The 16,383-nt window shown below is 43.1% G+C and overlaps 1 protein-coding gene across 2 annotated transcripts in view; it reads right to left on the reverse strand.

The window, feature by feature from the left end:
• FRMD4B (FERM domain containing 4B) overlaps positions 1 to 16,383 on the reverse strand; it is a 275,592-nt gene that overhangs the window by 81,821 nt on the left and 177,388 nt on the right. For both annotated transcript variants that reach the window (XM_032149480.2, XM_058437150.1), the window contains exons 6-7: positions 919 to 975; positions 98 to 120 (exon numbers count right to left, since the gene is read on the reverse strand). In XM_032149480.2, the coding sequence (XP_032005371.1) occupies positions 98 to 120; positions 919 to 975 (80 nt within the window). The remainder of the gene's footprint in view (positions 1 to 97; positions 121 to 918; positions 976 to 16,383) is intronic.

Here is a 16,383-nt window from a genome sequence, read left to right on the forward strand (position 1 = left end):
TTCCTTTGATTTTGTATCCATTGTTATTTAAAATAACCGCATAAAATGATTCTTTAGGGTTATTTTGCATAGCAATATCAGAAAAGAAAAGCATTACCTGGTATAATCTCCCTTGGCTTCCTAAAAACAACAAACAAAAACAAATAGAGTTGATCAATATGTATTTTTGTTAAGCTAAATGAGTTTTATCTTGATTACTTTCCCCTCTTAAAGTTCCTGAGTTTTGTTTTGAAGAGTGTTTCTCAGGAACGCTCTCCCTATAGCCATAAGAAGAATTAGGCATTGATAAGAAAACCCTGACTGTCCTGTTAGGAATATTCCTTATTCTTAACAAAAGAAACATATATATGTGAAAAAGCACAAATAATTATTTCTCACTGTATGTTTTTAAGATCACATGATAAATGCTTTTCATTCAAGTGGCACACTTTTTAGACTGGAGGAAGACCTTTTAAACCACAATACAGGTAAACCGACACATACTATTTGTTTTCCCTTTACTTTTTAAACCAGCATGGAAACAGACTAATGCCTTTAAGAACTAAAGGGCTCTTTTACTGGACCACAAGAAAATGTATACAAAAGTTACTAAATTTAAATGAAAATTACAGCTGTTGTAACAACTGCTGCCTCCCAACTTCGAGTATCCCAGAGCTCTCTTCCAGGAATATGGGTTTAACTCTTTTCCTTCAGAGCAGTCTAAATTTCATTTTTCTTTGAGACTCACAATATCACATTGTAGCTCATGCAAACTATTCTAAAGCAGAAGACGGTGGCTCACATTTTTCATCAGCAAACAACTAACTGGCTTAAAAATCCAACAGTCACTGGCCCATGCAAAAGTTTCAGAGTTGCGGGCAGTTAACAAAAACGAACAAACACAAGGGAGCTGCTAAGAGGCAGTTTGTCCAATCTTACCTGTAAAATAAACGCTGCTAACTTGAAGATGGTTTCGCTGTCTACTTCGATTTGCCCCTGTTGATGGAAAAGGAAAGCATCATTGAACATGGGACTGTCCTAGATTCTAGCAAATGGCTCTGAAGTTGAGGAAGCTGTCACAGCTTGGCACCTCCAGTTTACGATCAAATGCAGATCATACCATTGCAGGGGAAAGTGGGGGGTGTGGAGAGACTTACTGAGGGTTAAGGCGAAACCACTGTGTGTGTGTGTGTGTGTGTGTGTGTGTGTGTGTGTGTGTGTGTGTGTTGTGTGTGTGTGTGTGTGTGTGTGTGTGTGTGTGTGTGTGTGTGTGTATTTTAAATAGCTGTGGTGAGGGATTATGTTTAGAGAGCAGTATTCAGGAAGAAATGGGAATGACTTTGAGGCTAAACATTCAGAAAACTTCTAAATGAAAAATTTTTATCTCTGCAAGTTCATTTTTAAGCACTCTGCAGAATTTCCTAGATTCATTTGTTGAGTGTTTTCCTGGGATAAAATTTTTCCCCTGTGTTATAGTATGGTTATTTCAGTATAAACACAATGCAAATATTATTAAGAATATAAATTCACTTCTGTGTCAATGACACATTGTTGAGTTCATATTTGTACTATTATAGATAAAATGTGAGGCCTTAAAAATCAGTTACAGCAAATGCTTTGAAGACTAAGATTCTGTTAATTTATATTGAAGTTTGAGGAACTCTAATTTATCAATTTTCCTTTTTTTTTTTTTTTTAAACATTCAAAACCCGAAAGAAAAATTGGAGCTCTGGGCCTTGGTAAAGAATGCTTTTTCAGGGCCTGGCACAGTGGCTCATGCCCATAATCCCAGTACTTTGGGAGGTTGAGGGAGAAGGATCACTTGAGGCCAGGAGTTTGAGACCAGCTTGGGCAACATAGAGAGACCTCATCTCTACCAAAAAAAAAAAAAAAAAAAAAAAGCTTTTTCAGTAGCCCAGTAGGGATGCATAGATATGTGCAGAAAGGGTATAGCTCTAACAATAATACTCATATGCACGTTTATATTTTTTAAATTGTGATGATACATGAAATATTATTACTGAACCATATTGTAACAATGAATGGTATAGAGGTATCTTTATTTTAAAAACAGGTTTTGGTGGTAATGTTAGCTTGTAAGTTTTAACATATGCAAAAACAATTCCACTTAACCCCATTATTGCCTAAGTCCTATATAATTAGGACTTGAAAGGGCATAGTATTTAAGAACATGTAATTCCTGGAAATTGCCCTGCATTCTTTCTTCCTCCCTTCCACCTCTTGAATCTGAGCTGGAGTGTTTCCTAGTTATACCAAGTGCATCAATGGGGAGATTAAGTCATTTTAAAGTAAATATACAATAGACAGGTTCACAGAGGTAGTTATGCTCAGTGAGGATTTCTGAAAGGATTGTGCTTTTCTCTCAGGTTTCCACGTGATTTGATGAGGGTTCTCAAAAAACAAACAATAATTATTTTAAAACCCATAAAATAAAATGAGCAAATAAAAACCCCAGGGTGTTACAATGCCAGCAGTGATCATTATTCATGTTTCCCTTATATTACAAGATGAAAACAAATTAATTTCATCCTCTAACACACAGGCCGCCCTTCTGAAACCTGAGGAGAGGATCTGCTTCAAAGTTTTTTGCCTCAAAGGCTGACAGGCCCAGAGCCTTGGAATTCAAAGCTCGCCCATAATCTCTAGAAACAGATTACAAAATCAAAGGGAAGCCAGGTTGATTGTAGAAATCAACTGCCCTCTGCCTTTCAGGCAGGAGATGGTGGTTTTCCAATCTGGTGAAAGACGAGGAGGCGGTTCATCCAACAGGTGAGGTGGGTGTTGATCAAGATTAAATTTTAGAAAGGGTACATTCCTTAGTTCAAAGCAAAAGAAACTCACGGCAAGGGAGGACGGCTAACAGGAGAACTCAAAAACATCATTGGGTTTGAAATTAGGCAGGAACTCAAAATTAAAGTCAAATGTGTCTTAAAATCTTAGAGAAGAAAAAATTACTTAAGATGTTAAAAATGCTAAAGATGAACAAAGTAAATTGAAAATTACTGCCAACTCCTCCGACATTCCACGACCCCCCTTTGCCTCATCAGAACCTCAGACAAGTCACCTGAAAAATATTTCAGACACCAACTTTTCAATTTAGTAAATGGAAGTTCAGCAGACAGAAAAACCTACAGCAGATATTCTTAGGGAAGCAGCCAAATAATTTTCTACTTTAGAAGGGTTATTAAGTATTAAAAATGCTGAAATGAGGAACTGAGCAAGACAAGTACCAGGCTCAGACAGCTCCAGAAGAGTAGGGAGCAAATATCCAACTCACCTGTGGACTTTTCCACCTACACAAGTGGCCCCAATACAGTTCTGGTGGAGGTGGGTGATGGTGCGGTGAAGGAGTGGGCTCTAGCAAAATCTTGTTCCAGGAAGAGAAGAGAACGCATGCTTTGGCAAAGGCCCATATTCTTTTAAAACCCTCAGCCCCTACCTCACCTTCCATTGAACAATCACTGTTCTAGAAATCCCAGGCAACAAATGTTGAGTCCTAATACTGCCTGCCAACGTTCTTGGACTCATTCACGGAGTTTACTAAACAATACATCAATCAGGTGTAACACTATTTGCCCAGTTCTCTGCAATTTCATTTGGTGAAATTTAAACAAGACTTAAAAAGAACTCCAAGATTTCAAGTCTGAAGTGTAAAAGCTGTTTTGGAAGTGCCGTCTGCCCAGGATGGAACATTTCTTTTACTCCCAACCATGGCAACAGAGGTAACCTTATAGGTACCAGGCAAGCCAACACTTGAGAGAAGGATCTCCTCAAAGAGAGAGGTAACGGGATCCTTCAGTAGGTTTCCATGACTATCATGGATAAACAAAGAGAACCAGAGAAGTGAGTCAGATGATGTGGCTGAATGCACAAAGGTAATATGAACAGTATCAAGTCCTGGTGCCACACCCTCATGGCTAATTTAGCTGGATTATAAATTCAATCAATAGGTCACCGGGTTCAGGTGCCACACAGGACATCTCATTTTTGTCCTTGGCTTCTTGGCTCAGTTGACCAAGACACCAGGCTAATGAGGTGAATTCTAGGTTTTGAATGCCAAGTAGGAGAACAGAATCAAAGACAGTTTTGGGGCTTGAAAGGGAAATTAGTGAAAATATGATTCTTTTTTTTTTGCAGATGATGGGAGGCATGAGGATCAGGAACATGAAGTGTAATGTCCAATCCCCTTGAACATGGCACTCTGGACTCCCAGTCCAGTGCTCTTTCCACTCTACCATGTACTAGTTAACCTTTTATGACTCCAGTGCAAATGTCTCATCAGGAATCCTCCAAAGGTACGTTTTTGGTAAAAACTGGAAACAGGTGAGGCTGTGGAAAAATGAATCCAAATGCTACCTCCACTGTTGCTGGGACTGTATGTTATCAACATACGCTCTCAAAGTAGAGTGGGAAAATATTGCTTTTTGTTTGTTTGTTTTTTGTTTTTTTTTGAGACGGAGTCTCACTGTCGCCCAGGCTGGAGTGCAGTGGCGCGATCTCGGCTCACTGCAGGCTCCGCCCCCCGGGGTTCACGCCATTCTCCTGCCTCAGCCTCCCGCGTAGCTGGGATTACAAGCGCCCGCCACCTCGCCCGGCTAATTTTTTGTATTTTTAGTAGAGACGGGGTTTCACCGTGTTAGCCAGGATGGTCTCGATCTCCTGACCTCGTGATCCGCCCGCCTCGGCCTCCCAAAGTGCTGGGATTACAGGCGTGAGCCACCGCGCCCGGCCGGGAAAATATTTCTTAAGACTGATTCTGCTCTTCCCATTTGGATCAGTACTTCATGGAAACTTATCTGCGCTACAGCAATGAATATTAATACTGTGGTCACAAATACTTAGGATTTAGACATACTTGAGAAACTACTGGGACACCTTAGTTTGTTTCCAAGCCTACTACTAATTATCTATTTTAAGTAGAAGTCTTTAAAATTAACTTGTAGAACACCAACAAATAAATGTAGAAGAAATGAAAAAGAAAGAAAATTACCCTTGCACCTGTCTAGTACTAATTGATTCAGGCAATAATCTTCAATAAATAAAAACGATTTATTGAAGTCTGGCTCAGTGGCTCACACCCATAATCCCAGCACTTTGGGAGGCTGAGGTGGGGGCACTACTTGAGCTCAGGAGTTTGAGATCAGGCACCATAGTGAAACCCTGCTCTGCAAAATATCAAAAATTAGCCGGGTGTGGTGGCTCATGTCTATATTCCCACTACTAGGGAGGCTGAGGTGGGAGGATGGCTTGAGCCTGGATGTCGAAGCTGCACTGTGCCGTGATCATGCCACTGCACTTCAACCTAGGCAACAGATCAAGACCCTGTCTCAAAAACAAAAAATAAAACAACAAAAAACAACTTTTTTTTTTTTTTTTTTTTTTTTTAGACGGAGTCTCATACTGTCGCCCAGGCTGGAGTGCAGTGGCGTGATCTCGGCTCACCACAACCTCCCCCTCCTGGGTTCAAGTGATTCTCCTGCCTCAGCCTCCCAAGTAGCTGGGATTACAGGGGCCCGCTACCATGCCCAGCTAATTTTTGTATTTTTTTAGTAGAGATGAGGTTTCACCACGTCGGCCAGGCTGGTCTCAAACTCCTGACCTCAGGTGATCCACCTGCCTCAGCCTCCCAAAGTGCTGGGATTACAGGCGTGAGCCACCGCACCCAGCCAAAACCCACAACTTTTGAGTGAAAGTTTGATGAGAAACAGGACAGGATATTTATGTAATCACAAATACCTCTTCATAGATTACTTATCAATCACAAAAGGGAAAACAGTACCTCTTCCAAGGGGAAGCTGACACATACCATCTCAACTCTGTGATGAGATACTGCCAATAATGGGATAGATCAGCTTCATGAGCCTCCTGATCGTAAGGTATGCATGGAGAATGACATGACCCCACTTATCCTATGAAATGAAAATGTTTCACAACTGGAAACTGGGGGCTAGGAAAGGTCTGATTTGTAGCATTAGTTGACGTCGGCAGTGTAAATTCTCCCACCATGGCTGATATCAGGCTACCAATATAACATCACAGAACATGGAGTTGGAAAGAGATGTGAGAATTAGCTCTCATGAGATGGTACAAGCTGGCTCCAGCACACCATGGTGTGGCATTCCTGTCAAAAATGCATTACTAGATCCAGTCATGAGGAACCATGAGACAGATCCAATCTGAGGGATATTCTATAAAACATCTGGCTCATACTCTTCTAAAATGTCAATATGATGAATATGAAAAACGAAGTTCCAACATAAAGGAGACTGAAGAATCATAACAACTAAGTGCAGCATGCTATCCCAGATCAGGAGGAAATATTACAAGGACATTACTGGGAGAACTGGACTGTATATTAGGCAATAAATAGTAGAGGTTCCATGTTAAATTTTCTGAATGTGATCGTTGTAATTAGGTCATATACGGGATGTCCTTGATCTTAGGAAATATACAATGAAAATATTTAGGGATAAATAGGTACGATGTCTATAACTTACTCTCAAGTGGGTCAAAAAATTTACATATGAAAGGAGAAAGTGCAAATGGGGCCAAATGTTTAAAACTGGTAAATTTGGTTTGGAAGACATACTGACATCTTTTGGTACCATTCTTTCAACTCTTCCGTAAGTTTGAAATTGTCTCGTAATAAAAGTTCGAAGCCGGGTCCAGTGAGTGGTATATGCCTGTAGTCCTAGCTACTCAGGAGGTAGAGTGGGGAGGATCGCTTGAGCCCAGGCATTCAAGGCTGCAGTGAGCTGTGATTGTGCCACTGTACTCCAGCTTGGGTGACAAAGCAAGACCTCACCTCTTAAAAAAAAAAGTATGCAAAAAGAAAAATATGGACATATATTCCTGGAGTGGTGGATATCAGTTGTGACTGGCAAGTACCCTTCTCTTTTTTTGAGCAGACAATTCCATTATTTTGGATAATTACTTCTTTCCCTACTGGCTCTAGTAGAAATACATCATCAGTTTTTGGGGGAAGGATGGAAGCTGCTCCAAGGACCCACTCCAGGATTTTCTGAATTAGACCAAAGGGAAGAAAGTTCGGTCTCTCTCTCTCTCTGGGGGCAAAGTCGGGAAGATGTGACCTAGAGGAAATCAATGACCACAGATGGAAAGGAGCTACTTGACGTTGGTAGTCAACTGTATCCACTGCTGAGCAGAGCCAGACTTCAAAGCTTTTACAGTTCCAAAATTGACAAGCATGATACTCAAGCAGGGTGCTCTGGCTTGCACCTGTAGTCCCAGCTACTCAGAAGACTGAGGTGGGAGGATTGCTTGAGCCAAGGAGTTAAAGGCTGCTGTGAGCTGTGATTGCGCCACTGGACTCCAGCCTGAGTGACACAGTGAGACCTGTCCTTAAAAAAAATGAAAGGTGTGAGGGGGTACTATCTGGATGCTGTCTAGGATGCTCTCACTTTGGTTTACTGCCAAGCCAACAAACAGTGCAAAGAACAGATGTGATAAGGACACAAATGAGTGAGTGCATGCAGCTGCCTGGAGTTTAACTCAGATCTCATTTCTCCTGAGATAGATCTACATGGAGGTAGGAATATGCTGGGTCAGAGAAACCCACACTGTTTTTGTTTGTTTTTGAGATGGAGTCTCACTCTGTCTCACAGGCTGGAGTACAGTGGCACAGTTTCAGCTCACTGCAACCTCTGCTGCCCGGGTTCAAGTGATCCTCTCACCTCAGCCTCCTGAGTAACTGGGATTACAATTACATGCTACCACACCCGGCTAATTTTTTGTATTTTTAGTAGAGATTGGGTTTCACCATGTTGGCCAGGCTGGTCTCGAACTCCTGACTTCAAGTGATTCGCCTGCCTTGGCCTCCCAAAGTGCTGGGATTACAGGAGTGAGCCATGGCCCCTGGTGGCCCACACTGGTTTTTATACAATTAGGCTGGTGGTGGAGGAGCCATGCCAACACTGAAGACCTCTACTACCCTACAAGGCGATTCTTCCTAAGCCATAGAAACATATTCCTCTGTGCTGATGCCTATTTTCCAGGAGTTACTATGCCCCCTAGAAAGCCAGGCCATAGCTACTACATTTGCACCCCACTCCTACTCACATCCTTTGGGTACATCATTTTCTCCCTTTTTGTCCAAGCTAGTTGTTAGAGGTAATCTTTATGGGGGATGGTCTCAGTGATATAATGCCCATTCATTCTTCTAGATCAGGGTTTTACAACAGCACAACTGATATTTTGAGTGAGAGAATTCTTCATTGTGAGGCTGCCCTGGGCATTATAGGGTGGTAGGCAGCATCCCTGGCCTCTACTCACTAGGTGACAATAGCAGCCTACCCCTAGCTGTGACAACTGAAAACATCTGTAGACATTGCCAGATGTCCTCAGAATGGCCCGTGGTTGAGAACCACTTCTCTAGATTCTCTAAGTTTTATTCTTGGGTTAGGCTAGAATAATCAGAAACCTATATAAAGCATAAGGGCTCATCCAGGTAAAATTGCCTTTTTGGAACTGTGTTCTGGCATTACTCCACTGGCTTATGTTGAAAAACAATATAAGTAACACCCCTCAGAACTCATTATTTTAATACCTCCAGTGTGTTGTTGAGAACGTTGTTTATTACACAATATGATATCCCATTGGGAGGACCCATGGGAGAAGTTTCTGATTTTTCATATCAGTATTGACTGTGCCCCTTCTGAGCAGCTTTTTACCTTAATGACCACTCTGAGTTATGTAAGTGATTTTAACTCCCTCTTTACTTTAGCTCTTAAGAGAAGTTGAATTATAAATTTGTGGGTTAAATGCTTTATATAACCATGCTAAATATTTTATACTAACCTTAATCTTGGCAGCATCTAGTTATTTCTACCTTTATTTTCTTACTTATAAATAACGCTAATTTCATCACTTACTGTATTTTAATATGTTCAGGATTGGCTTTTTTTTTTTTTTTTTTTTTTTTTTTTGAGACAGAGTCTCTCTCTGTCACCCAGGCTGGAATGCAGTGGTGCTATCCTGGCTTACTGCAGTCTCGACTTCCCAGGCTCAAGCAATTCTCCCACCTCCGCCCCCTGAGTAGCCGGGACTACAGGTGTGTATCACTATGCCTGGCTAACTTTTGTTTTGTTTTTGAGATGGAGTCTCACTCTGTCATCCAGGCTGGAGTGCAATGGTGCGATCTCAGCTCACTGCAGCCTCTGCCTCCTGGGTTCAAGCAATTATCCTGCCTCAGCCTCCCTAATAGCTGGGACTACTGGTGCGTGCCACCACACCGGGCTATTTTTTTTTTTTTTTGTATTTTTAGTAGAGACAGAGTTTTGCCATGTGGCCAGGCTGGTCTCAAACTCCCGACCTCAAGTGATCTGCTCACCTCAGCCTCCCAAAGTGCCGGGATCACAGGTGTGAGCCACCGTGCCTGGCCATAATTTTTGTATTTTTTATAGAGACAGGGTTTTGCCATGTTGCCCAGGTTGGTCTTGAACTCCTGGGCTCAAGCAATCCTCCTCCGTCAGCTTCCCAAAGTGCTGGGGTTACAGGCGTGAGCCACTGCGCCCAGCCAGTATATTCAGTATTTAATTTTTTTTATTGAGGTACATACAGTAAAATGCACAAGTCTCAGTGTACAGCTCAATACATTTTGACATGTGTTTGTTACTCATGTAATCATCAGCCAGAACAAGATAGCAAAATCAAACATTTTCACTAATGTTTTCATCTTAGGGAAACATATATATTTCTACAAACTATATCAAATCAATACAATTATTTTGCTAGTTAAAAAAGTATAAAATAATCCTGAAAAACAATTTCAATTTGCAGTTTTTTTTTCGATACCACCTTTACTGGTTTGAGCAATTTTAAAATTACTAACCCATTTGAGTATTTCCCTTGCAAATGCATATTATTTACTATTACCCATATGTGAAATGAGCCTTTGTTTACTTGCCTATTTGAGAACCTATGTTTGATCTGAGTTGTGTATACATTACTAACATTATTAACCCTTTGTCTTATCTACTAGGTACAAATTGTGTCCTTCAATCTGTTCTCCTTTGACATGCCCTTCTCCTAGTCTGTGAAGTCTGATTGGACTGGGACCAATCTCCCCACTGGAAGAACCTGTGGGGCCATGAGAAAGTTATTTTTTCTGAAACTCAGCTCCTCGTCTGCAAAATGGAAGATAATGTTAACTTTACTAAGTTGTTTGGAGCAGCACTCCTCAGCCTTTTTGGCACCAGGGACCAGTTTTGTAGAAGACAATTTTCCCACGGACCAGGGTTGGGGGATGGTTTCGGGATAATTCAAGTACATTACATTTATTGTACACCTTATTTCTATTATTATTACAGTAATGAAATAATTATACAATTCACCATAATGTAGAATCAGTGGGAGCCCTGAGCTTGTTTTCCTGTAACTAGACCATCCCACCTGGGGGTGATGGGAGACAGCGATGGATCATCCGGCACTAGATTCTCATAAGGAGTGGGCAACCTAGATTCCGTGTATGTGCAGTTCACAATAGGGTTTATGCTCCTATGAGAATCTAATGCTGCTGCTGATCTGACAGGAGGCAGAGCTCAGGCGGTGATGTGAGTGATTGGGAGCGGCTGTAAATACAGATGAAGCTTCTCTCCCTCACCCACCTGCTGCTCATCTCCTGCTGTGTGGCCCGGTTCCTAACAGGCCATGGACTGGTAGCAGCCTGTGGCCAGGGGGTTGGGGACCCCTGGTTTAAGAGCATTCAATAAAGGATGAATGTAAAGCATTTGTCACAAAGCCTAGCATCCAAAGACTCTCTTAATGTTATTCTCCACACTAATGTTTGCCATGTTGCTTAAATTCATGTATCTATTATTAGATTCTCTCCTTTGCTCTGGTTCACTGTTCAAGCTTTATATAGTTCCATAACATTTATTCACTGTTCATTACAATATGTGTCAATATCTGATAGGATAAGTGCTTTAATTTTCCATATGAATCTTTGACATTCTCTTATTTTCAAAGAAATTTTAAAATGATCTTGTCAAGTTTTAAAAAAGAAATAATAATTTGTCTTCCTCTTTGCAACCATAGCACATTTCTATTGAAATCACTTTTTTTAATTTGTTTTAGAAATGGGGTCACCCAGGCTAACGTGGAGTGGCGCAATCACTGCTTATTGTAACGTCAAACTCATCTGCTCAAGAGATCCTATGGCGGCACCCTCCTAAGTAGGCGGGACTACAGGCACTGGCCACCATGCCTGGCTAATGAAATCGCTTTATAGTGATCATAAAGTTTTGTGATATACCTACAAATATCACACGCATCCTATGTGAGGATTAATATTCAGTATTTTACATTTTGCTATACAAATGTATAGCAAATGCTTTTTTTTCATCCTATTGAAAGGTGACAACATGCTAGCAGCCCTCGCTCTCTCTCGGTGCCCCCTCGGCTTCGGTGTCCACTCTGGCCCTGCTTGAGGAGCCCTTAAGCCTGCCGTTGCACTGTGGGAGCCCCTCTCTGGGCTGGCTGAGGCCACAGCCGGCTCCCTGTGCTTGCCGGGAGGTGTGGAGGGAGAGACGCCGGCGGCAACCCAGGCTGTGTAGGGCGTTCAGGAGCCAGCGCGAGTTCCGGGTGGGCACAGGCTCTGCAGTCTCGGCACTCAGAGCGGCCGGCCGTCGCCGCCAGCCCTGGGCTGTGAGGGGCTTAGCACCCAGGCCAGCAGCTGTGGAGGGTGCGCTGGGTCCCCCAGCATTGCTGGCCCACCTGCGCCGTGCTCGAATTCTCGCCTGGCCTCAGCCACCTCCCCGCGGGGCAGGGCTTGGGACCTGCAGCACGCCATGCCCGAGTCCCCCGTGGTGGGCTCCCACCTGGCCCGATCCTCCTCAACGGGCTCTGCCCCCTGCTCTGCGGCGCTGGGTCCCATCCACTGCCCAAGAGCTGAGGAGTGCAGGTGCCTGGTGCAGAACTGGCGGGCAACTCCGACTGCAGCTCCTGCACGGGATCCACTAAGTGAAGCCAGTTGGGCTCCTGAGTCAAGTGGGGACTTGGAGAACTTTTATGTCTGTATATGCACCAATCAGCTTGGGGTTTGTGGATGCACCAATCAGCACTCTGTATCTAGCTAATCTGGTGGGGACTTGGAGAACTTTTACGTCTAGCTAGAGGATTGTAAATGCACCAATCAGCACTCTGTGTCTAGCTAAAGGTTTGTAAATGCACCAATCAGTGCTGTGTGTCTAGCTAATCTAGTGGAGACTTGGAGAACTTTTACATCTAGCTGGAGGATTGTAAATACACCAATCAGCACTCTGTGTCTAGCTCAGGGACTGTAAACGCACCAATCAGTACCCTGTCAAAACGGACCAGTCAGCTCTCTGTAAAACGGGCCAATCAGCAGGATGTGGGTCAGATAAGGGAATAAAAGCAGGCTGCCCAAGCCGGCAGTGGTAACCCGCTTGGGTCCCATTCCACACTGTGGAAGCTTTGTTCTTTCACTCTTTGCAGTAAATCTTGCTGCTGTTCACTCTTTGGGTCAACACCCTCTTGAAGAGCTTTAACACTCCCGGTGAAGGTCTGCAGCTTCACTCTTGAAGCCAGCGAGACCACGAACTCACCAGAAGGAAGAAACTCTGAACACGTCCGAACATCAGAAGGAACAAACTCCGGACACACCATCTTTAAGATCTGTAACACTTACTGCGAGGGTCCACGGCTTCATTCTTGAAGTCAGTGAGACCAAGAACCCACCAATTCTGGACACACTATTATCTGATTCTTAACATGCAGGATTATTACTACTTTTAGTGTATTTAACTTGTAACCAATGTCTCACCAAAGCTAATAATGTTAACAAGTTTTAGCTAATTTATTTCCATTTTCTAGGCTTATAGTAAAATTGTCTCTAACTAATATTTTTGTGTAGTTCTTTGCAATGTGCATGGTATATCTGGCTGCATTACATGAAACAGACATTATATCTTACTGCACAGCTCTCATACATGGCTGGTGGACTCTAAGTTGGTATTGTTTTTGTTTCCTTTGAAAGCAGACATTTTTAAATTTTCATTTTATTTATTTATTTGAGACGGAGTCTCCCTCTGTCACCCAGGCTGGAGTGCAGTGGCACGATCTCGGCTCACCATAACCTCCGCCTCCTGGGATCAAGCAATTCTCCTGCCTCAGCCTCCCAAATAGCTGGGAATACAGGCGTGTGCCACCATGCCTGGCTAATTTTTGTATTTTTAGTAGAGACAGGGTTTCACTATGTTAGCCAGGCTGGTCTCGAACTCTTGACCTTATGATCAGCCCTCCTCGGCCTCCCAAAGTGCTGGGATTACAGGCGTGAGCCACCGTGCCTGCCGTATTTTTATTTTTTTAAGACAGAGTCTCAGTCTGTCGCCCAGGCTGGAGTTCAGTAGCGCGATACTGGCTCACTGCAACCTCTGCCTCCCAGGTTCAAGCGATTCTCATGCCTCAGCCTCTTGAGTAGCTGGGATTTCAGGCGCCTGCCACTATGCCCAGCTAATTTTTGTATTTTTAGTAGAGATGGGGTTTCACCATGTTGGCCAGGCTAGTCTTGAACTCCTGGCCTCAAGTGATCCACCCACCTCAGCTTCCCAAAATGCTAGGATTACAGGCATGAACCACCACGCCCAGCTTATAAGTTGGTTTGGATCAATTTTTTGGCACAGTCTACTAAAGCTTAACATACATATACACTATGGCTCACCAATTTTCTCCTAAGTATATACCTAGCAGACATGTTTGCATATGTCCACTCAAAGACAGGCACTAGGATGTTCAAAGCAGTGCTATTTGTAATAATCAAATACTGCAAGGTACACAAATGACTTTTTTTTCTGAGACGGAGTTTTGCTCTTGTTGTCCAGGCTAGAGTGCAATGGCACGATCTCAGCTCACCATAACCTCCGCCTCCCAGGTTCAAGCGATTCTCCTGCCTCAGCCTCCCTAGTAGCTGGGATTACAGGCACGTGCCACTGTGCCCGGCTAATTTTGTATTTTTAGTAAAGCCGGGGTTTCTCCATGCTGGTCAGGCTGGTCTTGAACTCCCTGACCTCAGGTGATCCGCCCGCCTCGGCCTCCCAAAGTGCTGGGATTACAGGCGTCAGCCACCGCGCCTGGTCCACAAATAAGTAAATGAAGTATATTCATACTATATACTACTATTCAGCAGTGAAATTGAACAAGCTGGGCACGGCTACATACGAGAATATGGATGAATCTCAAAAACATAATTTGAGTAAAAACAGCCAGACAATAAAAGAATACATATTGTATGACTTCTGTCATACAAAGTTCAAAGTTAGCCAAAACTAAGAAATACTGGTAAAAGCAATGGTAGGCTGGGCACGGTGGCTCACGCCTGTAATCCCAGCACTTTGGGAGGCCGAGGTGGGCAGATCACCTGAGGTTGGGAGTTCGAGACCAGGCTGACCAATATGGTGAAACCCCGTCTCTACTAAAAATACAAAAATTAGCCAGGCTTGGTGGCAGGCAGCTGTAGTCCCAGCTACTCAGGAGGCTGAGACAGGAGAACTGCTTGAACCCAGAAGGCGGAGATTGCAGTGAGCCGAGTTCGTGCCACTGCACTCCAACCTGGGCGACAGAGCAAGACTCCAGCTCAAAAATAAATAAATAAATAATAAATAAATAAATAGCAATGGTAGCAGACAGAATAAGGACTGGAAGAGAAAATGTGAGGGGCTTCTGGGTGCCAGTAATCTGTTTCCTTGAGGTTGATGCTAGTTTGCTAGTTACATGCACTTTTTTTTTTTTTTTTTTTTTTTGAGACAGGGTCTTGCTCTGTCACCCAGGAGTGCAGTGGTACTATCATGGCTCACTGTAGCCTCAAACTCCTGGGCTCAAGTGATCTTCCCACCTCAGGCTTCCAAATAGCTGGGACTAAAGGTGTGTGCCACCACGCCTGGCTAATTTTCCATTTTTATATGTTGTAGAGACAGGATCTTGCTATGTTGCCCAGGCTGGTCTTGAACCCCTGGGCTTAAGCAATCCACCCGCCTTGGCCTCCCAAAGTGCTAGGATTGCAGACATGAGCCACTGTACCCAGCCTATATGCACTTTTCAATATGTATATTATTCTTCAATACAAAGTTAAGAAACAACTCCTGATCTCACTTGTATCCTTTTCCATCTGACTGAATGGCAACCCCATTCTTTTTTTTTTTTTTTTTGAGACAGAGTCTCGCTCTGTTGCCCAGGCTAGAGTGCAGTGGCGTGATGTTGGCTCACTGCAACCTCTGCCTCCTAGGTTCAAACGATTCTCATGTTTCAGCCTCCTGAGTAGCTGGGATTACAGGCACACACCCCCATTCCCTGCTAATTTTTGTATTTTTAGAGACTGGGTTTTGCCATGTTGGCCAGGCTGGTCTCGAACTCCTGGCCTCAAGTGATCCGCCCACCTCGGCCTCTCAAAGTGGCAACCCCATTCTTAATTGCTTAGATCCAAGACCTCCATTGGCATTACTGGACACAAAGCTTGGCAGTGAGAAATCTGCACAACTGTATTTGGTGACTCTGTTTACATCTCCTAATACATTAAACACATTATTTATTTTCTTTATTGTCTGATGCCCTACCTGCTGTCACCCCCGCCTAGTAGGTATAATTCCTAAGGGCAGGAATTGTTATCTGTTTTTGCCACAGTTGTAGCTCCAGAAGCTAGAACACTCCCTGGCACACAGCAGGTGTTCAGTATTTGTAGAATAGCAACTGAAAGAGTAACAAAGGAAAAAGTTGGTTGGGGGTATTTGTATCTTTCTTTTTAAAAAGGGAATGCTTCTTGTGTTTCTTGATTCACTATAGATTTGATTTGCCCTGATTTTCAGCTCAGAGTAAGGGATCCCAGGTTTTTGAACTGTGAGGACATAGTCCAGGCTTCACCATCTATGAGAACTGTAAGCACAGTACCTAGACAGCAATTCTAGATGTGCAAATTTACGACACTACACACAAAGAGGTGTTAGATGTCAAAACATCATGTACTCTTCTGGCTTTATTTTCTACAAAAGTAGCAGGAAAATAAATAATATCTATGTAATACTTCATGGAGTTTTGAGGACAAACATAAACGAGACATAAAGATGCTTTGAAACAGTAAACAGCATTTCAAAAAACCAAACACAGGGATTTTTGTGGGTGTATATCACAGTTTCAAAGACATGAGCATTATGACCAAAGTATCTGGGCAGACCGCTTCTCAGAAACTTGATCACAATGAAGATAGGAACAAACGGAGAGAGAGAAAGTTTGTCACATGTGAATTAATGCTTAGCCGTGGGAGGATAATACAAATATACGGATATGAAAATGAGAAAGGAGAGAAAACTAGCCAGACCATACTTTCCCCAGGTACCAGCCCAGGTCTGGTTTGTG

This window comes from Hylobates moloch, unplaced genomic scaffold (genome assembly GCF_009828535.3).
Source record: "Hylobates moloch isolate HMO894 unplaced genomic scaffold, HMol_V3 SCAFFOLD_4, whole genome shotgun sequence".
NCBI classification, from domain to species: domain Eukaryota; kingdom Metazoa; phylum Chordata; class Mammalia; order Primates; family Hylobatidae; genus Hylobates; species Hylobates moloch.